This window comes from Babylonia areolata, chromosome 8 (assembly GCF_041734735.1).
Source record: "Babylonia areolata isolate BAREFJ2019XMU chromosome 8, ASM4173473v1, whole genome shotgun sequence".
Taxonomy (NCBI): domain Eukaryota; kingdom Metazoa; phylum Mollusca; class Gastropoda; order Neogastropoda; family Buccinidae; genus Babylonia; species Babylonia areolata.
The window spans coordinates 3,736,297-3,761,963 of NC_134883.1; the positions used below are offsets into that span (position 1 = coordinate 3,736,297).

General features: G+C 39.2%; 1 protein-coding gene across 3 annotated transcripts; it reads left to right on the forward strand.

The window, feature by feature from the left end:
- Positions 1–23,756, forward strand: LOC143284460 (ADP-sugar pyrophosphatase-like). 3 transcript variants are annotated; one of them, XM_076591113.1, is made up of 10 exons: positions 1–377; positions 2,249–2,316; positions 4,511–4,560; positions 7,948–8,055; positions 9,939–10,034; positions 12,177–12,232; positions 15,376–15,421; positions 17,806–17,855; positions 19,320–19,373; positions 21,514–23,756. In XM_076591113.1, the coding sequence occupies exons 1-9, from the start codon at positions 108–110 to the stop codon at positions 19,326–19,328; spliced, it is 753 nt and encodes a 250-aa protein (XP_076447228.1). In that variant the 5' UTR covers positions 1–107; the 3' UTR covers positions 19,329–19,373; positions 21,514–23,756. The 3 variants fall into 3 exon arrangements, 2 of the variants coding, with proteins under 2 accessions (XP_076447228.1, XP_076447227.1); XR_013055540.1 differs by lacking the exons at positions 17,806–17,855; positions 19,320–19,373; positions 21,514–23,756 and adding an exon at positions 16,273–16,403 and having other exon boundaries at positions 15,376–15,552; XM_076591112.1 differs by lacking the exons at positions 17,806–17,855; positions 19,320–19,373; positions 21,514–23,756 and adding an exon at positions 16,276–16,813.
- Positions 23,757–25,667: the final 1,911 nt, after the last annotated feature.

Consider the following 25,667-nt stretch of genomic DNA (forward strand, 5'->3'; position numbering starts at 1 on the left):
CCCTCTTGTCTCAGGGGAAGTAACTGTGATAAAACCTTCTCAATCTCCATGGAAGTGAACTGTAACATCTACCGAAACTTTAATTTTGATTAAGTTCTGAAACTTCCATGTTTGTTTTCCGTGGTAGAGGCTTTCGTATCTTGCACGTGTGTAGTACTGAAACAGCGCTCTTGCAGTTTACTTTATGCAGCCTTCGGTCCGTTCATTCACGACCGCCCAGTCCACAAGATTGCAACTTTCGCTCTGACCGGTGCGTGAGTGACCAGCAGAGCCCGAAACCAGCAGCTAGAATTCTGTGGAAACACCTGCGAAAGTCGCCCAAAATGGACAAAACATCTGCCACAGCACATTCAGCGTGTCAACATATCAAAAGTGATGTATGTTAATTTACGAAATAAACAAAACGGTAAAATCCTGCTTTCCCAACAAAACTTAACATTGTGAGGGGGAAAAAATCAGTTTCAGAATATCGGACAACCAACATATGATTTTTAATTTTCACAGGTTGACAGATAAAAAAAGAAAAAAGAAAAAAAAGAAAAGAAAAAAAAAGATTTCCCCAAAGTACCAGAGTGAGCAAACTTACTTCCAAGATTAGCCATATGAAAAGACTGAACTAGGTTAATTTCCTGTTTGACTGCTTATTTATGGGACCTGCATGTATATTACCAATTATCATGCTGTTCTTTATTTGTAATTACTGCCCAACCTTCTTTCCTGGCCCACTTCTAAACCTTAAGTGCGTTATGTTTGTTATACATTTTCTGTTGTAATGGAAAGCTCATGGGAAATTAATACAAAGAGAAAAAAAAAAACTTGAAAAAAAATTGGCTGCATGTAGTGCCCCCGGAAAATACAACCCAAAACAAGAAATAATTGTTCTGAATGTAAACTCTGATGAATGAAACAGACGGCCATTAAAATTCAGCAGAATTGTCTTCCCCAAGTAAAGAAAATGCACTAAGATGACCTTCTGATATACTGGTACAAATCTTTGATGATGTTATTTTCTGAGTAAATGGTAGAGGTCTGTCAGCTGTTGGACATGAAAGTGATATAGATCTTAATTGAAACCTAAAAAAACATGATCGATATAAAATGAAGTAAACATGACAGTTGATCATGATGCTAGCATTGGTGACTGATTTTGTGGGAAAGCAAGTGTATTAAACATTTGAAAAGACAATATCATTTGACAAAGATTATTTCTGTCCATAGTGAAGAACCATGTAGGTACAGCAATAAGTCACACAATACTGATCTTCGATCTAAATAGAAAACTGACAAAGTGGAAAGCCACAAGGTTCCTCTCTCTCTCTCTCTCTCTCTCTCTCTCTCTCTCTCATATTGTTTGAGATGGAACCAAACACATGCATGGACTCACCAGTACCAGCAACATCAAAGTTGAATTCAAAGGCTGCAGGCTTCCTTTGCACATATACAACCATCCCTTACCTCTCCTCCCACACTGCATCTTTGAACTGGAAATTGTTTAGACAGTATATGTTCTGTTCCAATCCTGGACATGAAATCAAGTAAGGAACACAAAAGTCTTGCAATCTGGTGTTGAAAGGCTACAACTTCTAGCATACTGGTTCCTGTGAGTTCGATCTTCTGTTTAGGAAAAAAAAAAACACCCCAAAAACCAGAGTTTGCTTACCTGTGTTTGAGTTAATTTTTACATAATATGTAATACAGGTGGATGTTGCATGCAGAGGGGAATGCTCTTAGCCTAGTACTTCAGTGTATATGCAGTGAATAGTGTTGCCAATTGAAGCTGTAGACACCTGTTGCTAGAAATAACAGACTTTATTAAGCGTCAGAAATAAGTGATCCATAGTACATGTGGAGTAGTATATTTCTGAACATATCTTTGCTTGAAATAGTAAACTGGTTTTATATGTATGCATCAGAAATACATGCTCCATAACAACTGGAGTTGTATATTTCTGAACACATATATTGCTTTAAATAACAGACTGATTTTATATGTATGCATAAGAAATAGGTGATCTATAGCACGTGTGGTGTAGTATATTTCTGAACACATCTTTTTCTTGAAGAAATATACTGACTTTACATATACGCATGAAAAATAAGTGATTTTTAGAACATGTGGAGGAGTATAATTCTGACACATATTCTTTGTCACATCAGTTAGGACTTCTGGTTCAGTGTTTCTAGTTTCTTTTTGAATGTGAACAAGTTCAGCTGTTTAGATTTTTATATTGTTTGATGCATGTTGCAGGAACTGGGCAAAGGCAAGTGGATTGGTCTGAGTGAAATAACATACAAGGATCCCCTTGGCCAGGAAAGGTCAGGTATTGACATCAGACATGTTTTAAACTTTGCATGTGTGCAATTGTGGGAGTGTACCCAAGTTTGTGCAAATTGATTTACGAATAACTTTAAAGTGTACGTGTATTTAAAGTGGAGGTGGGTACATTTTCTTATGCAGACTTTACAGGTGTATGAAATTATAGCACAGTGTTAACCGATTTAGGGCTTTAGAATGTTCAATACTGTTGTGAAAGTATACATGTCAACTCTGAGGGAGAAATTCAAAATCTGACAGCTTCCTCAACACTGCTGTAAATGATATTGCTGGGAATGTGGTAGGAAAATGAAATACGGAAAATGTAATGCAATATCATATCACAATACTTAAAAACCGTATCACAGTACTCAAATAAAAATACTCCCAATATCACAATACACCAAAACAATAACAACAGCACTGAAAATTCACTTCCAGCTCTTTAACACTGGTCACACACATCACAATACAATAAAAATCAACATTTTAAAGTACAAAATTTAAAAGCAGTCACACCCTCCCCCTCCCCCACAACACATCACCATACACAAAGAGGTACTCATTTGTATGCATCACACCAAGTGAAGTTGAAATAGTTGAATAATCAAACATAATTGTTTACCTGATGATACTTTAGAATTGAATAAAATGTGGTGGTGGTTTGAAAAAAAAAAAAAGTATACATGTGCACATTGTAATTATATCAGCATTGTCTTTTATAATGATTTGATGATCTTTGTTTTATGATATTTCTGTTTTTATTAATTCCAGATTTCTGTGTGTGAATATACCAAGATGTTTAACTTCTTTTTTTTCATTTGTGTGTGTGTGTGTGTGTTTCTTTATCTCCAATATTGGTCGATTGTGAATATTTCTTTTCCTTTGCTTTGTATAAAAGAAGAGGCTCCAATAACACCCACTCCCACCCCTCTGCCCCCCATTTTTCCCTTCTGTGTTTTCTCTCTCTTGCTTTTTGTCTGTATCTCTCTCTCTCTCTCTCTCTCTCTCTCTCTCTCTCTCTCTCTCTCTCTCTCTTCTCTCTCTGTGTTGTAAATATAAACGTTTCCCCAAATCATGAAGAGCAAATACTGACAGCATCTCATTGGAGTCTATCTTTGCAATATTTTTTTTTATTGGATATACATATTATCTTTCACACTGTTAGAATTAACATTTAACTTTAAAGATATTCCCTCTTCCCAATGTAAAATTATTTGTATTTGTCTGTCTACAAGGAAAAGGAAAACAGTTATTCAGTGTCTTATATATATACATTTATGTTCCTTATGCCAATAATTACTTGTCAAGAAAATGACTGATCAAGTTCAAATGTTTTAAAAATTTTACTGAAAACATTTCAGTTGCTTATTGGTAGGTTTGGATTAATAGGTTTGATCAAAATGTAAGAAGAAACAAAGGAAGAAAAACACCATATTTATGGAATGATTTGTGTCTTTATAAGAATATACCTCAACTGGTCAGGGGCTTTTATTTCACTGTTGAATAAGTCATTGAATTATCTTAACACATTTTGACATTATTTCCAATAGCTTTCGCTGTTTTAGTTTCTGGACAGTATTTGACAGTTGCTCAATGCCCATTACTTTTAGTATTTAGATTAATGATATTCAGTATTCTTCTTCTTCGTTCGTGGGCTGCAACTCCCATGTTCACTCGTATGTACATAAGACGACTTTTATGTGCACAGCCGTTTTTACCCCGACACACTGGCAGCCATACTCCATTTTGGGGGGTGTGCCTGCTGGGTATGTTCTTGTTTCCATAACCCACTTAACGCTGACATGGGTTACAGGATCTTTAATGTGCATATTTGATCTTCTGTTTGCGTATACACACGAAAGGGGTTCAGGCACTAGCAGGTCTGCACATATGTTGATCTGGGAGATTGGAAAATTTTCACCCTTCATCCACCGGGTGCTGTTAACAAGATTTGAACCCAGGACCCTGAGATTGAAAGTCCAATGCTTTAACCACTCGGCTATTGCACCCATCATATTCAGTATTCAAAATTACTTCCATCTGCTTGAAGCAAGTGGTTAAATGACAGCAGGTTTAGCCAGTAAAGGATGTTGGATTATTGTTGAAAGCATGCTGTTACTGAAGATTAAACATGAACTTTTAAGCAATATGTAGAAATGAATGCTAACTTTGTCACTGTGGTGGTGTGTGCAGAAAATGGGAAGCAGTTTACCGGACCACCAAGATAGGGGATGGAAGTGATGGTATTGTCACCCATTTCTCTTGCTCATTTTTTTTATTTGTTCTTTTTTTTCTTCTTCTTTTTTTTTTCTTTTTCTTTCTTTTTTTTGTTGTTGTTGCTGTTTTCTTTCCTGTTGAAATAACACTAGTGCTTCATGATGTCAGAATTGTTGCACCTTTACATGTAAAGGGACCTGCAAGCATGTACACCATGTGCACACATGCACGCTGTGTTCACTGGTGTTCACACTGAATACATTTCCTTCCCTTCCAGAAAGAAAAACTCACACTTGTCTACAACTGATTGGAAATTGCCATCCCCATGGTTTGATTGATTGATTGATGTGGATACTTCTATAGTGCCTATCCTCGGTCAGAGACCAAGCTCTAAGTGCTTTACATACATGGAGACATTTGCACCACAGGCTGCCTACCTGGGTAGAGCCGACTGACAGCTGCCACTGGGCGCTCATCATTCGTTTCCTGTGTCATTCAATCAGATTTCAGACGCACACACATACACACTCAGACAGACATGTAACATTTTACGTGTATGACTGTTTGTTTGTTTTTTATTTACCCCGCCATGTAGGCAGCCATACTCCGTTTTCGGGGGTGTGCATGCTGGGTATATTCTTGTTTCCAAACCCACTGAACGCTGACATGAATTACAGGATCTTTAACATGCATATTTGATCTTCAGCGTGCGCATACACACGAAGGGGATTCAGGCACTAGCAGGTCTGCACATATGTTGACCTGGGAGATCGGAGAAATCTCCACCCTTTACCCACCAGGTGCACCGAGATTCGAACCCAGGACCATCAGATTGAAAGTCCAGCGCTGTAACCATTCGGCTGTTGCACCCGTCAGCATGGTCTAGCAATGGTTTGATAAATCATCACATGATTATGGGGGCATAATCAGTAAGATATTTTGTGGATGGTATCAAGAGTATTGGTGAGTAAATGATATGCTGAATTTGTATTGTTTCCCCGGGTGATGAAGTAATAAGAGTTCAGAGCATACATTGTTATTTATCACATGTTCCTCTGATTTTGAATCCTCAGCCTCTGGGCAAAATGGTGTGTTTTTGCTGTTGACATAGCTGCCTTAATCTCTAACAGGATTAAGACTCCATAACATCAGTGTTATCATTTCTGCCAGTAAGCATGGATTTTACTGGAGTGCCACAATATCAGTTTTTCAGTTTCTTTCAAAACACAAAGCTAACAAAACACAGATAGAATTATGGTCAAGTTTTCAAATTATTTATAAAATGGGTGTCTTATCTTGCCCTTATTTTCCATGTGGTCACATTGTAAATGTGTTAACAGATTAAAATACTCCACAGTTGGCCACTACTCTTTCTCTGTCTCTTGAAATAAATACCCTCTTTAGCTTCGTCAAACCTGAGCTGAGCTCAGTTCTTTCAATTCTGGCTTTGAAACCTGCTTCTTTCCAGAATAGCCCCACCCCCGTCCTCCATGTGCCTGGTCGACAGCATTGTACAGCATCATATTACTTTTTGTCACAAGATCAAGATTTCTCTTAGTGAAATTCAGACTGCTTTTCCCAGGGACGGCATGTCACTACAGTGCAGTGCCACCCATATATATTTGTTTTTGCCTGCTCGTGTAGTTTTTCTATCAGAGTGGATTTTTCTACTGAATTTTGCCAGGGGTTCTTTTACATGTATTGAGTTCATGTTGCACTGTTTCATTATCTTTCTAATATACATGTATTTATAAGTTGAATCTTTCATTCCTGTGAATAAGAGCATGTGAAAGCACTTTGATCTGTCTCTGCACAAGATTCAGTGCTATGTAGATATTTTTATTATTATTATTTTTGTTATTGTGGTACTGAGACGTAATGGTGCTGTTAGGATATATGTTTCAGGTTTCTGTGCCCCTGTCCTCATACCATCCAAATGTATGGGCAGGGAAAAATTGAGAGAGTAAATAAAGTATACTTTACACATAGCAAGCTTTCAGGTTGGATACTTTACCTTCAGGATGGAAACCTAAGTGAATTTATATCCAGGCATTGTCAGTTTGTAGTCATGGTGAGGTGTCAGAGGAATAGAATGCTGCCTTGGTTTAGATATTTCATTTAATCTGATATATGTCTGGGATTCATCTGAACAAAATTGTGCTTAAATATCTCTTTGCTTGCTTATATATTTATATATTTTGTTTTCCCTTTTTGTGAGCTGTCAGTAGGTGTAAAAGGAAGAGGGGAATAGAGACTGTGAAGGGAAGGCCAACTGGTTTTCGTTCCCAGGTCTGTCCTTCAGTTCTTTGCATATTAAGTATTCATGATGATTTCGAGGTGATCTTTCTCATATGGAGAACCTTCTGGCTGTGACGTCTCAGTCCGTGCCTCCCTGTCGGTCAACCACGCTTCCCAAGTAGACGAAAGACTCCACCTCCCTGATGGGCTCTCCACCGACTGTGACTGGAGTGTTGGCAGTGGTGTTGACCTTCATCAGCTCGGTCTTCTTCTTGTTGATCTTGAGCCCTGTCCTGGCTGACGTGGTCTCCAGGCGAGTGGTCTTGTCCTGCATCTGGCTGTGGTTGTGTGACAGGAGCGCCAGGTCGTCAGCGAAGTCGAGATCGTCCAGCTGTGTCCAGAGTGTCCACTGTATACCGTTGTTCCTGCCTGTTGTAGTGGTCTTCATAATGAGAGTTGATATAAGCAGGTAATTAAAATGAAAAATATGTGCAGCTGACAGCCTTGAGAGTCTGATGAGCTCTTTCCAGGATGAAATTGCTATCAGGCTTTGGTCCCCTAAACACAAGTACTTTTGATCTTCTTTGCATGTTAAGAATTCATGGAGATTTAGAGGTTAGCTTTCTCCTGTTGAGAACTTTCTCCTGTTGAGACTTGATATAAGAAGGAGATTAGATTTTTAAAAATCTGTGCAGCTGACAGCCATGAGAAGCAAATCTGATGAACTCTTTCTATGATGAAATGGCTATCAGTGTTTTGTCCCCAAATGTAGTCATCTTTAATGGAGAGCTACATGTCTGCTCTCTTTGCAGTCCCCCACTTGTCTAAAATATCTTAAATAGCATTGTACTTCAGTGTACAAAAGGTTTCATATCAAAAGGAATCAAAAGGCATTGCATTATATCAAAATATATCAACAGACATTACATGATGCGAAAATATCCTAAAAACAGTATCATCCTTGTTTAGTGTTACCTGTCCTTGATTTATTCCCATTGGAGTCTCAAAAGCAAAGACGATGACTAGCAAAAAACAAGCAAACAAAAAAAAAAAAAAAAAAAAAAAAGGAAAAAACAAAACAACAACAAAAATCATCAGCTATCACAAATGATAAGCTTACTGTTTTCAGTGATTGAAGTTGTGTTGGAGGTGATGTGACTCACTTTCTGTGGCAGCTGTGGTAATCGTCCCCATCCTGAAACGACTGAATAAGCCTGACTCGGTGATCCTTGTCAGCCAGTACCGACCTCCCCTAAAGTGCTATTCTTTGGAGTTCCCTGCAGGCAAGTATCCTATTGTTCATTCGTTTTTTACACCTGAGCTCATAGGCAAAATGTTGTATACTAGATCACAGACATATCACATGAAAAAAGGTATTTCTGTGCCTATTTTAACATGTTGTTCTGATGTCAGTGTGTGAGATAAGTCCCACAGCTCTCTCCAGTTTCCATGGACAGTTATACATGTCAGCCTTATGACTCCAAGCTGGTGTTAAACGCACTTTAACTTTTTAAAGATCATTTTATTTTATTTATTTGTTTATTTATTTATTTATTTATTTTACAGCAGTAAAGGTTTTGCTGTGTTGTTTTTCTTGAGAGGTGTAAATGTTCTCTGGTTTACAGTCTGCATAACCTTACTCATTCAACCCTGTGCTTGCCTGAGAGGTGGGTGCTGCTGATTACCATTCTCCACCTGAGCAGGACAGGTGAAGAAACCTGTTTACTTTAATGGTTCATCAGCTCATTATTATGCATTAAACTGCTAGGTAAGGGAAGTAACTTGAACTTCCTTCCTCACTGGCACAGGAAGTTTAGCAAAAAACAGTTGAATGATTTGCGTGCTTTTAATCCAGTTTTCCGCATTGATATGATAAAACATCAAAGGCTTACTGCATAGTGCGTGGTCAATGAAATTATGATGGAATCTTGACTTATGATTCTTCTGATAATCGAATAATCCACAGCAGTGTGCCATAAAGGATGTTGGTTTTTGATTGGTTTGTGGGACATGTGACAGGTCTGATTGACAAAGGGGAGGATCCACAGCAGTGTGCCATAAAGGATGTTGGTTTTTGATTGGTTTTTGGGACATGTGACAGGTCTGATTGACAAGGGGGAGGATCCACAGCAGTGTGCCATAAAGGATGGTGGTTTTTAATTGGTGTGTGGGACATGTGACAGGTCTGATTGACAAGGGGGAGGATCCACAGCAGTGTACCATAAAGGATGGTGGTTTTTGATTGGTTTGTGGGACATGTGACAGGTCTGATTGACAAGGGGGAGGATCCACAGCAGTGTGCCATAAAGGATGGTGGTTTTTGATTGGTTGTGGGACATGTGACAGGTCTGATTGACAAGGGGGAGGATCCACAGCAGTGTGCCATAAAGGATGGTGGTTTTTGATTGGTGTGTGGGACATGTGACAGGTCTGATTGACAAGGGGGAGGATCCACAGCAGTGTGCCATAAAGGATGGTGGTTTTTGATTGGTGTGTGGGACATGTGACAGGTCTGATTGACAAGGGGGAGGATCCACAGCAGTGTGCCATAAAGGATGGTGGTTTTTGATTGGTGTGTGGGACATGTGACAGGTCTGATTGACAAGGGGGAGGATCCACAGCAGTGTGCCATAAAGGATGGTGGTTTTTGATTGGTTTGTGGGACATGTGACAGGTCTGATTGACAAGGGGGAGGATCCACAGCAGTGTGCCATAAAGGATGGTGGTTTTTGATTGGTGTGTGGGACATGTGACAGGTCTGATTGACAAGGGGGAGGATCCACAGCAGTGTGCCATAAAGGATGGTGGTTTTTGATTGGTGTGTGGGACATGTGACAGGTCTGATTGACAAGGGGGAGGATCCACAGCAGTGTGCCATAAAGGATGGTGGTTTTTGATTGGTGTGTGGGACATGTGACAGGTCTGATTGACAAGGGGGAGGATCCACAGCAGTGTGCCATAAAGGATGGTGGTTTTTGATTGGTGTGTGGGACATGTGACAGGTCTGATTGACAAGGGGGAGGATCCACAGCAGTGTGCCATAAAGGATGGTGGTTTTTGATTGGTTTGTGGGACATGTGACAGGTCTGATTGACAAGGGGGAGGATCCACAGCAGTGTGCCATAAAGGATGGTGGTTTTTGATTGGTTTGTGGGACATGTGACAGGTCTGATTGACAAGGGGGAGGATCCACAGCAGTGTGCCATACGGGAGCTCAAGGAGGAGACTGGCTACACCGGCGTCCCCACGCACATTTCACCTGGTGGGTATCATGGATGGACATTTTTTTTTTTTTTTAAAGACATGCAACACCCCACACCCCCTCCACCCTCCCCCACAACCTTCCCCCTCCTTCACCCCCATGCAGACGATAGTCAGATTCTGTTCAGTTTTCCATTGGGGCTAAACTTTAATTCATTTACGTTATTTCATTACTCTTGTCACAACAGATTTCTGTGTGTGAAATCAGGCTGTTCTCCCCAGGGAAAGTGCTTCGCTTCAATGAGAGGGCCACCTTTTTTCTTTTTTCTTTTTTGGTGTAAACTCTGTCTTTATTCATTTACAAAAAAGTGGACTTTTTTTCTAAATATTTTGCATTTATTTATTTAGAACTGAACATTGTATAGCAGAAATATTTTAGAAAAGTTGCAACTATCAAGAGTTTTGATCAAATCATGGTGCTGTTCAAATTATTGTATCTGTTGTTTATCTGCATACTTCAAAGACTGTTGCTTCTTTATACTGCGGTACACACACACACACACACACACACACACACACACACACATATATATATATATATATACATAAGACAAATCATTTTCTTATTGTTATTCACATTCCTGGTATCAGTATGTCAAAACAGGTACTGAAGGGCTCTTTGGTGATTTTGCTATAGTACTGGTTTTAATTACACATACTTAACCGTGACCCACTAGTGCAGACTCCGGCAGGGGTCTGACATTCCTGTCCTGTGCAAACTACTATCCGCCTATGCGGAGAAAATGAAAGTAGCTACAGCCGGTTTTTTTGTTGTTGTTTTTTTTTCTTCTTTTTAATGTAAAACTAAATTAGCATCATTTCCAGATTGCATTATATTTTTCTACTTTCATCCTTTTTGTTAAATTATTCCTGAATTTCCCAAAATGTGGTTTTATTTTTTTCATTCTACATTTATAAAGTATTTTGGAAATGAAATAATTTTGTTTTAACAAGTTAGTTTCCAAACAAGACTAATGCCATCTTGAGCATTTTTTTGCACAGTTTTCACACCAGACTTTTGTGAATGACCAAGTTAATCCAGACATTATGAAACCTGACATTTCCTTAAACGGATAATGCATTTAATCATTGCTCTGTCGTCTGCCCGCCTCACAGTATTATTTTCTACAGAATGTTGTTTCTGTCCACAGTATTGTGGCACATTCTCTATTCAAACTATCTCACTTTAATTTCTGTAATTTCTCTTATCTGTTTCAGTGTGAATTCCATTCCACTAAGGATATGTTTTTCCTTCCCATTTAGCAATAGAACAAAGAAAAAAAAAAGTGTTATTAAAATATATAAACTCTGGTGATGCTTTACTAGCATTTGCTACAAATTACAGCACTTTCATTTCCCCCTCTTTGTTTCTTTGTTCTCTATTTCAGTTTTGCTGTGTTCTTCTTTAGGTAATATTATTATATTTTGTCACAGTTTATTTGACCAAGCTTAGGAACAGAAACCTTTTTTAGCTATCTTAAATTCATCATTGTGGAAAAGTGGTTCAGCTAGGATCTCTTGTGCGCATGAGTTCTGTTCTGAAATTGATTGTAAAATTTTCATATGTGATGCATATGTTTCCAGAAGATAGAGCTTAATATTTGATACTTAGTTTGCAAAAATGTTTTGGGGATACAGCTTTCATGTAGATCTGTGCATGGCCATTTGGAGTGTAAAATATTCCCCATTGTGGTGTTCTATAAGTTCATTTTTTAATCTGTTATTTTTAAAGCTTGCACATTCACAAAAATACATATACCTCCATTAACGTATTTTCTCATCATAATTTGTTAACCATTCCGTACAAAATCATAACATCTTTCTTGCAACCAACTTGATGTCTGTGTTTGGTAGATTATGCTGAAATATCCACAGATGACTTCGCTGAATGTCACAGATTATCTGTTTGTTTATGTTTCAAACAGGAGAGTTCTTCAGATGTAATAATGGTTTTGAAAAGTCTTTTCATGTGTTTTTTTTAATATTTTTTTTAAAATCGTCCTATTTTTTTCTGTCTTCCATGATGCAGTGTCCAGTCAGTCCTTTCCTTAAACACTTACCTAGTTATCCATGCTGACCAAACCTCATCAAACCAGCTCATCAGTATTGACTATTACCTAAATGTACAGGTGTGTTGTTACAGGTGTGAGCCTTGACCCAGGGTTGGCCAACAGCACTGTGAACATGGTCACTGTGGAGGTCAGTCAGGCTCACTCTTTTTTCCCTGCCAGTCTCCTCCACTTGTTTTTTTTTTTTTTTTTTTTTGCTGCCCCATCACCTGCACTGTTTCAATGGCATCACTCCCACACCGCTTATTCCAAGTCCCCCATACATGCATCACACACATGTTTGTCTGACGCAGTCCCAGTGCCGGCAGTCCACAGGGAACCATCAATGTTAGGTCGCCAAGAGGCTACACACCAGAGGAGACCCAGTATTGCTGCTGAGTCACTTTGGGAGTAGTTTCCACTATTCTTTGTCCTTGTGAAAGAAGCCTGGAAAGATTTCTTCTTGGTTTCCATCTATTAACTGCAACCTTCCCCTGTACTGGTTCCCATGGGCTGTGGTTGATGTCCTTGGTCTGTCTAGCTATGGCCCTGTGTGGTTGTCTGGGGTGTAAACCACAAATGGATTTATCCTGGTCTTACCTTGCCCTGTCCATTTGGCAGCCTTGCCCATGTTTGAGGATGCTGCACGCATAATTGTTCCATGTCATTTTATGTAATGTATCCAATGTTTATGTTGATCATAGGGTTATAATAGGTGTAAGATTTTGTTGTCCTGATGGATGGAAAGGAAATGTATGTTGTCGTACAGCTCACATACCACACACATACACATTTACACACACACACACACACACACACACACACACACACACACACACACACACACACAGACACTCACACACACACACACATGTGTGCACTCTCTCTCTCTCACTCACACACACACACACACACACACACACACATACACTATTAACCCACACACTCTGTCACTCACAAACACACATACACACACACACACACACGTGTGCACTCTCTCTCTCTCTCTCTCTCTCTCTCTCTCTCTCTCTCTCACACACACACACACACACACTCCTAGTAATTCCAGTGTTAGATAAAGCCAGTAATGCATGAGCATGCCTGAGTATGCATCATCTCCAACACATACACAGACATGTGTTACTGCACACCCTCCTGTTGCCAACAATAAACACAGCATATGTAAGAAACACACTTGCATACACTTGCTAGGTTTTATCCGTCTTTGTGTTGAATATATTATAGTCACTGGTAAAAACATATATTCAGAAATCATGTTAAATGTTACAACAGTAAAACCATTAAATGTTAACTTCAGAACAAGAGCCTTCTAACTGAACCCCCACCCAGTCTCATTCCCTACTTCCTCAGTACCAGCACCACAATACGACCATCCTCAGCAAGCCTGACGTGATGGGTGTAACAGATTTGAAGGACTTCTCATCACTCTGGTGACGGGCGCAATAGCCGAGTGGTTAAAGCGTTGGACTGTCAATCTGAGGGTCCCGGGTTCGAATCATGGTGACGGCGCCTGGTGGGTAAAGGGTGGAGATTTTTACGATCTCCCAGGTCAACATATGTGCAGACCTGCCAGTGCCTGAACCCCCTTTGTGTGTATATGCAAGCAGAAAATCAAATAAGCACGTTAAAGATCCTGTAATCCATGTCAGCGTTCGGTGGGTTATGGAAACAAGAACATACCCAGCATTCACCCCCCCGAAAACGGAGTATGGCTGCCTTCATGGCAGGGTAAAAACGGTCATACACGTAAAAGCCCACCCGTGTACATATGAGTGAACGCAGAAGAAGAAGAAGAAGATCACTCTGGCTAATGGCCACTGGTTTCTTGGGGATGGATAGCCTTTCAGATGCTTTGACGTTCTTCTGTGACAGCATGTCTACGCTCTTGAATGAAGCTAAGGCATAGACAGGTCTGAATTCATCTTGACCCAGGGGGGAAAAGTTCAGTTCATGATTCACAAGATGCAGGATTCAGACCCTGGATCTCTGGTGTTTGCCGCACTGACTACTCATTCAACTGATACACATGCCACACTGGAGACTGAAGCTCGTTCAGCTCAATGATTCTGTGTGTATTTGCTGCGTCTGCATTACTAGAACATACTGGTGGAGATTTCTTGGTCACTCAAGGCATGCATAATTTCTGTCTTTTTTAAATTTCTAGTTCCGAACTAGGGTTGTTCTGAATTGATTTAGTCTGTTTTAAAGCTGTAATCATTGTTTCTGAAATGTACATCCAAAAGTTTATTTGTTGTTTTTGCACATTTTTTTTTCTGGTGCTCAATCAAAGCAGTAAAGAAGCATAATGACTTGGAAAGCAGTTGGGTTACTGAAAGGGGATTGAGTGTATTGATAAATGTGTTGATGTACATGGCTTGTGTTTGTTGCCGTTCAGGAGACACACAAGCTTTGATGATGCAGAATTGTGATGAAACATGACCAAAGCATTCCATTCAGGAGACACACAAGCTTTGATGATGCAGAATTGTGATGAAACATGACCAAAGCATTCCATTCAGGAGACACACAAGCTTTGATGATGGAGAATTGTGATGAAACATGACCAAAGCATTCCATTCAGGAGACACACAAGCTTTGATGATGCAGAATTGTGATGAAACATGACCAGAGCAGTCCATTCAGGAGACACACAAGCTTTGATGATGCAGAATTGTGATGAAACATGACCAAAGAATTCCATTCAGGAGACACACAAGCTTTGATGATGCAGAATTGTGATGAAACATGACCAGAGCATTCCATTCAGGAGACACACAAGCTTTGATGATGCAGAATTGTGATGAAACATGACCAAAGCATTCCATTCAGGAGACACACAAGCTTTGATGATGCAGAATTGTGATGAAACATGACCAAAGGATTACATTCAGGAGACATGGCATTCATTGTGCTGTAAAGGCCTGACCAGTGTGCTGTACTGATACACACGCAAGGCATCGCCTATATTTCTTCATTGCCACAGCCAGTCCCCAGTCTTCACACACTCTCCACATTTTGTTGTTGTTTTTTGATAGCAGTGTGTTAATTTTGGGTACAGTAACTAAGATGTGGTATGTATTGTGCAGCATGCATGGTATGGTTCCTCCTTGAAATGAACTGAACAATCAAAGGGAAATAATTTGTGCTGACTACAGCAGCCAGCTCAATAGAATACAAAAGCATCTTGATTTGTTGTGTAGTGAAATACATCACAAGAGCATGAGCTGCTTTGCAGTGGTGAATAGTGGATGCATTGTGTGTGTTGTGTGGCAGATTGATGGTGATGAGGAGTGTAACACCAGGCCCGAGCAGCAGCAAGGTACAGTTGTCAGCAGCATCAGAACTACATGATTACATGAACTCCTCACATTTTCCACCGTGTAGAAAAGTATTGGTGTCTCCCCAAGGGCACTCACAATGAAAGCCTACAGTGTGATGGTTCAGAAGTTGGTAAGTTTGAAAATACTGTTATTCAACATTTCTTTCCAAAGTTCTCACTGAAATTAAGTTGGTAAGTTTGAAAATATTTTCAATCAAAATTTGTGTCCCAAGTTCACAGTAAAATTGCTACGCATTCTTCTATTTAAAGATTTTGCTGATTATCTTTAAGAAAGCTGTATTTCAAAACTTTAATAATCATCAAGAAAAACAAAGATGGTATGATTAGAATCTGAATTATTGTTTTATGGTGGTATTCAACAAGAACATGTGTCTTTTACAGTTAGATCAAGTTTAGTTAGCAAAGTCTCTTTTTTTTTCCATTTAATATACATTGAGGAAATTTTGGTAAGGACATGAGAAGACATATTACACTCTGATCATATGAATCAAAAAGTATGCATGATTCTACCTTCTTTTTTTCTTCAAATGGAAACATCAAAATAGTGTTTGAAAACGTGTAAGCATACTGTAAAGTTCAGCAGTATGATTTCATTAGCTAAATAATTTATCATTAACAGCAATGAACTTCCTTTGTTTGAGTCCACAATTCTTTCTTTTTTGATTACTTAAGAATCTTAACATTGCTTTTAAATGATCAGGTTATCTCTGTTAGTTGTGTGTAAAGGAGACTTAATTGCCAAAATGAATCAATTTATCATTATGATCTGCTGAAAATGTGCTGTGTTGCATTTTGTGGTTGAAATGTTTTGTTTTCTTTTCATTTATAAGCAGCAAAAAGCATAACCAAAAACACTGGGAATGAAAAATCTGAGAGGACTACATCCGTAAATCCAAGCCATTCATTCTTCATTACAAACGGCATTGAAATAAAAGAGCCTCAGAACATGATGGGAGTCAAATAACAAAGAAAAGAAACAAACCAAAATCAAAGGTAAATAGCGTAGGTGATGTCTTTTCATGGGCATGTGTAACCCTGTGTTATTGGTTTGTGTTTGTGGTTCTGTACATTTTGAATGGTAGGTTTGCATGCTTGTTAAAACTGCTATTAAAATACACACACACACACACACACACACACACATATATATATATATATCATATATATATATATATTGAGAGAGAGAGAATGAATGAATGAATGAATGAATCTTTATGAATGAATCTTTATTTTCCAACGGTGAAGATATTAGCACTTTGGCCAACTTACACATCTGCCGTTGTTCTAAGAGACACACAAACATGTACGCATAACAAAAGAGAGAGAGAGAGAGAGAGAAGAAAAACAAACATATCAATCTGTCAAATATTCCAAATTTTCAAAACGATCACATTCCTTCCTCAAGGGATAAGTGTGTGTGTGTGTGTGTGTGTGTGTGTGTGTGTTGATTCTGTTTGTGGTTAGGGGGAGCAGGGTACCCAGCCGAGATCATCTCTGACCATTGATGTTTATTTCTGACCTGAGTCTTTTCTTTTGTTTGTTGCAGCGCTAACACATTTTGTTCACTCAGTCACAAGTGGTGCTGCGTTAAACTGTTACTGTTTTCACTCACTGTCCAACAAATTCATATATAAAGCTTACAAGCAAACAGTAAAAAAAAAAAAAAAAAAAAAAAAAAAAAGAGAGAGAAAAATCTGAAGAGCAGTGTAAATGCAGATGAGTCGAATAACAAAATTGATTCCACTGCAGTAAAAGTTACTTTGTGAAAACGTTCTGATGATATCCACTAAGTAGTCCATGCACAGTTTTGCTCAATGTTCTTACAGAGGATTTTTTAAAAATCAATGAGCCTTTTTTTTCGTTTTTGTTTTTCTTTTTAAATATACTGCAATTTTATAATCTTCCACAAAATTGTACAATGTAGACCAAAACAGATTTGAAGATGGAGGTCAACATGTTAAGCCAGAGATGATGTTAGCTGGTAAATAAGCCTGCTTCCTTTTCATCACATGTCAGTGTGTTGGTTTTTGACTGCTTGTTTTAATTCAGTGTTTTTCGTTTCTGGGGGTCTGGTGATGCTGCTGCAAAAAACTGTGCTTGGGACTGATGTGCCGCCCACTGCTGTGCCCTTGAACTGATGTGCCCTTGAACTGCTGTGCCCTTGAACTGATGTGCCGCCCACTGCTGTGCCCTTGAACTGATGTGCCCTTGAACTGCTGTGCCCTTGAACTGATGTGCCGCCCACTGCTGTGCCCTTGAACTGATGTGCCGCCCACTGCTGTGCCCTTGAACTGCTGTGCCCTTGAACTGCTCCCTTGAACTGCTGTGCCCTTGAACTGCTGGGACTTTGTTCCGGGCAACAGATGAAGGAGGTGAGACTACAGCAGTCTGCAACCCTAACTACATGGCTATGGTGACTGGTTAAGCTGACTAATATTTAACTTTTATTTAAATCTCATCTTTATTTTGTATGTGTAGATGACTGAGTGGATTTAAGAGATGTGTTATCGTTAGCATTTAGTTAGTCATACAGCAGAGTTGTTGATATTATTGTTTGTGTCATTTGTATGGTTTGACAGTCCTGATATGGACCTGTGCGGTCGGCTGGACTGTAAGCAACAAGAACAAGACTAAGCAAGGAAATGATTATTGCTAATGATTTACGTAACATACTTGTATGTTTTATAGTACATTATTGTTTTCTATACGAAATGATCGTTTTCTAATGATTTACAAATTATTGTGTTTTTTTTTCTATATACTGTAAAGTTCGGTCTATAAGCTGCGACTTTTTACTCCAGCTTCAACCTCTGCGGCTTATACAGTAATGCAGCTTATTTGTGGATTTTAATGATCCCGGGAGTGTCACGTTCTCGTCTGTTCTTAGCTGCCCTTCAGCTCACCAAAATCATGATTTCTGTCCATGAATTTTTGGATGAGCTTCAGGATAGTGTGCTAACTGTTCAAGTTTTATAAATCAAATCCGCACACATTAAAGCCTTCAGATCAGCATTCAGTTCCACTCTGCTCAAGCGAACACCCTCATCATGCCGAAAACGCGTCGTTATGCCTGTGATGCAGCGTCAAATTGAAGGCAATCGACCTAGCAGACGACAGTGCAAGCGACGAACCAGCAACAACCTCCACCTTCATATTCATGAAGTGAAAGCGAGGCTGAAGTCAGTGACAAGATGGCGGAGGAAGCTGTGCTGGTTCTCTTCAACTTGGATACTAAAGACGAAGATTTTAGTGGATTCAGTGAGCAGGATGACGTTGAATAAATGTGACTATCCCTAAATTATGGATCTTATTTTCGTTTGTTTATTATTTTTTTGTGGCACTAGCAGTATTTTCGCTTGCTTTTCTTTGTGTTGTTCCCGCTTGTGTTTATTTCATAACCTACAGTACCAACAGCTTTTCTTTAGTATCAGTATGTGTTCCGGTACCGGAAATAAGTGTGGCTTATAAACCGGTGCGGCTTATGTATGTATAAAGTTCAATTTTTTCCAAAATTTAGTGTGTGCGGCTTATATACCAGTGCGCTCAATAGACCGAACTTTACGGTAACTGTTTTGTGTGTTTCTTTGTTTTGTATCTGTTACACTGTAAACTTTTTTACCACAAAATATGATCAGTATGAAAGAAAAGATGATGACTATTGTTATTTGCATTTTATGCCTAAGGCATAAATGTTGAAAATTCTTAGTTTCCTCCCATTCAGCCCCATCTCTTCTCATAAGGCATTCCAAAAATGATACAGAAATTGGTTTCTTTATTTGTCTTGTTCTCTGTGATATTGACGGTCATATTTTGATTCCCAGCTAAACGGATACATTTTTAGTGGAAATATTCAGTGAACATATTTTTGGTTTTCCAGAATTCATAGAAGTCAAGTCAGTTCCTGTGGATGACCTGCTGCAGACATTGAAAGGTAACTATTGTTTTGACAGAGAGCTTTCTGATTCTTCATCCACGTTTAAGGTGTATTTTGCTCTGACTTAAAACATTTCCTGTCATGAGCTATTGTTTTAGGTCTGCATTATTGTTATGTGGAAAAACACATGCGTAATATGTATTCAAGTGACAAAAGTGTTGTGTGTGAGATGTGTGTTGAATAAGAAGAAAAAAAACTTGAGGGAAAGGGTTGTATTGAAAACTTAACAGTTTCTGTCAGTTGTGTTGCATGTACAAGTATTTGATAAAGTGCATTGTGTTGCATGGCTGCCAGCTCATTCTCTCACTGTAGCCATTAGGTGTGCATTCTTTAGTGACAATGGTTTTTCACTGTAGCCACCAGGTGTGCATTGTTTAGTGACAATGGTGTTCACTGTAGTCACCTGGTGTGCATTTATTGATAGTTGTGCTTCACTTTTGCCACCAGGTGTGCATTGTTTTGTGACAGTTGTGCTTCACTATAGCCACCAGGTGTGCATTGTTTAGTGATGGATGTGCTTAACTATAGCCACCAGGTGTGCATTGTTCGTGACAGTGGTGTTTCACTATAGCCACCATGTGTGCATTTTTTAGTGTCAGTGGTGCATTACTGTAGCCACCAGGTGTGCATTGTTCGTGACAGTGGTGTTTAACTATAGCCACCAGGTGTGCATTGTTTAGTGTCAGTGGTGCATTACTGTAGCCACCAGGTGTGTGTTGTTTTGTGACAGTGGTGTTTCACTATAGCCACCAGGTGTGCTGTTTAGTGAGTGGTGTTTCACAATAGCCACCATGTGTGTATTCTTTAGTGACAGTGTGTTCGTATCCATACTTCTTCACAGTGTTATATATTTTTCATTCTGATGACTCGGAGGACACAAGTTCAAACCCCATCAAATGCAAATTGAATGGTGTGATGTTCCAGCCAGAGTTGCAGAAGTGTCATCTTTCTCTATGGGTGTACCTCTGGGAACGTTGCTCAAAACTCCTGACCAACACTGCAGGTGCCTATCTCTTGGGCCTGATTGGCATGGAGATATGATGATGATATGAATGTTTGATAAAAAATATGGATACTTATGTAGCACCTATCCTTGGTCAGAGACCAGGCTCTAAGCGCTCTACAGAGTCATTTGCACAACAGGCTGCCTACCTGGGTAGAGCCAGCTTACGTCTGCCATTCGGTGCTCATCATTTGTTTCCTGTGTCATTCAGTCAGGTTTCAGTCATGCACACATTGACTCATACAGACATGTAACATTTTTTGTGTATGACCAGTTTGTTTATTTAACATACCATGTTGGCAGCCATACTCCGTTTTCGGGGGTGTGCATGCTGGATATGTTCTTGTTTCCATAACCCACCAAACACTGGCATGGATTACAGGATCTTCAACATGCGTGTTTGTTCTGCGTGCGTATACACACAAACGGGGTTCAGGAACTAGCAGGTCTACACATGTTGACCTGGGAGATCGGAAAAATCTCCAACCTTTACCCACCAGGCACTGTCACCAAGATTTGAACCCAGGACCCTCAGATTGAAAGTCCAACACTTGGCTATTGCACCTGTCCTTATATATAATATGAAAGAAAAGGACACCTAGAGCGTAGCTATGTCCCCAGACTAAATGGACCTCCATAGCAGCATCATTGTCATCCTCATGAGCCATTTGTTTTCACAGTACCATTTCACTTTCACTCCTTGATTTGAGCTGACTGAAATGTAGGTGAGAGCTAGAGAGAATCACTGGAATGAATTATGCAAACCTGGTGGGTTTTGGTTGTTGGTCATTTGAATACTTTGTTTGGTACTATTGTAGTTGGTACTATGATAGTCTGTCGTTTTCGACTGTGACCATTAGAACAGCTGAGGAGGTAACTGCTGTGCCATCTATCTGGGCTAGAATTTGATTATAGTGGAGAATGTCTTGCCCAAGATACATCCCCACTCTCTCGGCCAAGAGGGTTTCAGGACAGTCGGCGTTGGGATGGTTCCCAAAGGCCAACTAGCCCCCAAGGCTAGGCTGCAGCACTAAGAGCCAGTGCAATTTTGCCTTGACTAATGTAATGCAGACCACTATCACTATTAACATATTTTGTGTATTTTTGATATTGGCTTCACACTTTCTGTTTCAGATTATACCAAGGATGGAGGAGTTGTGCATTCCATTGTCTACACGTATACCATGGCTCTGTCTCAGATAGCTAAGCCAAAGAAAGATAGTTCAACATAATCATAATGCCACAATGCAGAATATCTGATAGGGAACATTTTTTTAACTCGGGAAAGTTATTTTTTGAACTCAGGAATTTTTTTTCTTTTCTCGTCTTTCTTTGAACCCATTCTGTGTATATGTCATCAGTTGGCAGCCCAGATTGCTTGCTCCCCCCCCCCCCCCCCCCTCAAGTCAGATCTGTCAGTTGACGTCCCTTATCTGTTTTTGATTTTTCCTTTGAGTTTGGTTCAGTTTTAAGTTGAAAAGAACCCTGAATAGTAAGCTTAATGTGTCTTGCATAAATAGGAAACTTTCTTCCTAAAATTACGTTTAAGTAACATACTTACCGTGACCCACTAGTGCAGACTCCGGCAGAGGTCTTGATTCCTGTCCTGTGCAACCTACAACCCGCCTGTGCGAAGAAAACGAAAGTAGCTACGGCCGATAACCTCCTGAAGTAGGTTACCTTCCAATTTTTCATCCCTGACTAGCACCCTCTTTTGACCCCTTATGTAAAGAAAGGTGTTGGAAACTTTGGCAGAGTCAGTGGTCCCAGTCTGCAGACTTACTCAACTTTAGAGGCTGTGCAATGATGACAGTTGAAACTGACAGAAACATTAAACGTTTTGAGCAAGTGACAGTGATTAACAATGAGAGGGCAGTGTGCCTGTATGTGGAAGGGGGGGAGGGGTATGGGTTGATGGAGGGGGGAGAGAGAGTAGTGGTGTAAGTTGAGAGGTCACAGGCCAGTCAAGAGTGTGTAGAAGAGGGTGTGGCCATGGATGTCAGAAAACTGTTGTTTTCACAGAATACTGCTGCAGAATGACTCCCGGCTATAATTCCTGATTTACCATAACCTAGGGTAAAAGGTGGAAAGGAAGGGAAAACTTATTTTCATAGTTGTTTACACATTTGCTCCTGATGTGTTCACAGAGGAGGCAAACTGGCATGCACAGCCTGACCAGTCCAAAGTAATTGGGGGGAAAAGGCCAGATTCAGAATCTTTTCATTTTCCTTCTCAAAGCTGATACTTTCTGTATCTCTTACGGTTTTGTGCTCGATCTTTTATATTATTATTATTACCCCTGAATCCTCAGAATAGCCTGGCAAGGAGAAAGCACTTTTTAATTTTTTTTCAACAATAACCTGTGGCACTGAACAGATTGAAGCACATTTCAGTTTGTTGTTTCTTTTAGGAAAGAACAGTTTAGCAGTCAATGGAGTTATTTGTCTTTATTCTGGTAACAAACCAGGAAATGGCTGTACATGTGTTTGAGTGTGAGCACACACGCACAACTGTGACCAGTACATGTATTTGGAGGAAAAAATTGTTGGGAGTGATAGCAGTTTGTGCATGCAGCTTTTCATCCTAGGTATGGAGGGGAAAAAAAAGATGACAGGAGCGATAGCCCAGTTGTGTGTGCATAAGTTTTCCCAGATGACGCTTTTTTTTTCTGGCCATTGTTTGTTTTTTTTTTAATTCTTGATGACATGGCCTTGATTGTCAAAAATTGTTTTAGGATTTTCTGGAAACTGGTAAAACTGCAGATAAGTCTGAATTAATTAATAATGTTCAGCAGCCACTTTTTGTTGAAGTGAGCTGTATTCAAGTTAAAGTGAGTAATGTTCAGCAGCCACTTTTGTTGAAGTGAGTAATGTTCAGTGTCATAATAATGTTCAGCATCCACTTTTGTTGAAGTGAGCTGTGTTCATGTTGAACTGAGTAGTGTTCAGTGTCTCAATGTCATGCAAGTAATATTCAGCATCCACATGAAGTGAGTAGCGTTCTGTGTCATGCGAGTAGTGTTCAGCATCCCTTTTGCTGAAGTGAGTAGTGGTGTATTGAAGTGTTCAGTGTCATGTGAATAGTGTTCATGTTGTGTTCATGCTGAAGTGAGTAGTGTTCAGCATCATTTTTTTGGGGCGTTGGGTTGTTTGAGTAGTGTTCATGTTGAAGTGAACGGTGTTTATATTGAAGGGAGTTCAGTTCAGCATCCACTTTGCTCAAGTGAGTTGTGTTCATGTTGGCGAGTTGTTCAGTGTCCACTTTGTGAGTTTTGTTCATTCTGGAGTTGTATTCAGCATTATTGTGATTAAATCTGTCAGAACTGCATAGTGAACTGTTTTGTGCTCAGCAAACTGTGGACAGTGAGTTGTGGTCACTTTCAGTTGAGTGGATGTATTTGCTTTCAGTGGTGTTCACTTTGAATTTTCACTTTGAATGAGCTGTGTGTTGAGTGAACTGTGTTCTAAATAACCAAGGTAGATTGGCCAAAGCAGTGGATGAATTTACTTTCAGTGGTGTTCACTTTGAGCTGTGTGTCGAGTGAACTGTATTCTAAATGACCAAGAAAGATTGGCCAAAGCTAAGTCTAAACAGACAAAACCCTGAACTTCCTTGAAAGATAAAGCTACAGATATCAAAGGATAATTTGCTTTAAGTCTAAATACTTATAAATTGAAAATCTCCAACTTGTTTGCTAAATGTGAAAGAAACCAACCCCCAGGTATCTGTCAAAGAATATGTTGCAACAACAACAAAAAGTAAATGTTACTATAACGGTCTTTTTACAAACTTTTTTCTTAAAAGTCAACTAATTCTTTCCAGTAAGTTGTTTTTCCTCATTGCAACAGATGGTTGCAAGCATGGTTTTTCCTATCCATTGTAAACAAATATATGTACTTTTTCTGTCCAGCAAAATGTACCCAGTCTATGAAAACTTTTCCCAAGCAAGTCTATAAAACTTTTCCCAAGCAAATTATCCTAAAGCAAAACAACCAGACTGAACTGTTTCATTTTCAACAACTATTCAAGTAAGCAGTGGCTGGAGGTACGGGCAGGTCACACAAAAACCCTTTGAAACTGGGATACCTGGCTTCAAACACAGATTTGAAACTTGCTGCAAGGGTAACCACTGGAACAGATTCTCAAGTTATTACTTCTTCCTTTCTGCTGTAAAACTGCATTTTTCACTTATTGTACACTTAACCACAGAACACAGATTTATGCTATGCAAAATCAGTGATTAAATACTTTCAGTCTGACCAAAGAAAAAAAAAAGCCAATTTACCTGGCCTTTTTTTTTTTGTCAACAATAAATCAAAAAAGCTGATTTACCTTGTCCCTTTTGTCAACAATAAATCAGACATGTCTTTCCCAAACCAAGAAATTTGGCACCTTATTAAACGTCAGAAAAATAATCAGCAATTACAAAAAAATTGCACAGACTGTTGTAAAATTTATACTGCTAATTGAAAAATAGTTGCTAAGCAGCTGCTTAAAGTGTGGAAATAACTACATACTGGTCAATGACAAAACAATGCAATCTTGTCACAGATATTCCACGTTCCTAATATACTTTGGCGGCATAAAAATTTATCAGACATCATCAGTTGGCAAGGATGTGGTACATCAATGTCGCTACTTTTTGCACCAATCTGAATTAACGCACTGTTTTCATCTGAAACTGGTTTGCCATGCATTTTCCTGACAGAGTTATTCACTAAAACCACACAAAAAGTCATTGTCAACACCAACCATTTAACAGTTTTTCAATTCAAATATTGACACAGCATAGCAGGAAGGAAATTTATCTCTACTGTATTTATAAATGAATTCAAATGAACAGGAAAACTGATCTTCAAATTTTCATTTCATCAGAACATGAGTGGTATGAACCAAAGCTTTTTTTCCCCCCTCAAAAAAGCAAAATTGTATAACAAACTGGCTCCCGACACTGGAACAAATGTATTAAAATTTTTGAAAAATGTTTAGGAAACAGGAGTCTTGATGGAAAGCTATGTCACACTGATCAGAGAACAGCTGAAATAATGGAATTTGTTTTAAAAGGCTGAAAAAGTGGATAAACAAAAGTGAAAAACATTCAGTTTTAAAAAAAGTGTATGTCACAAAAAATACTTGCTCATTTACTCTAATGAATCTGATGAATTACTGGGGGGAAAAGCACTTCTTACAACCATTAGACTGATACACACACACACACACACACAAATTTGTTCTTTTTTTGGATTACAAACCTCTCAAAATGACAGAAGAAAAACATTTCCCATCCA

Bases quoted from the DNA above. Each gene is read 5' to 3' on its own strand.
- LOC143284460 (XM_076591112.1), top strand. From the start codon at position 108: ATGTTTGTTTTCCGTGGTAGAGGCTTTCGTATCTTGCACGTGTGTAGT. The intron at 4,561-7,947 runs GTATTGTCACCC...TTTCTGTGGCAG, and splicing joins GATAGGGGATGGAAGTGATG to CTGTGGTAATCGTCCCCATC. The intron at 10,035-12,176 runs GTGGGTATCATG...GTGTTGTTACAG, and splicing joins CCCCACGCACATTTCACCTG to GTGTGAGCCTTGACCCAGGG.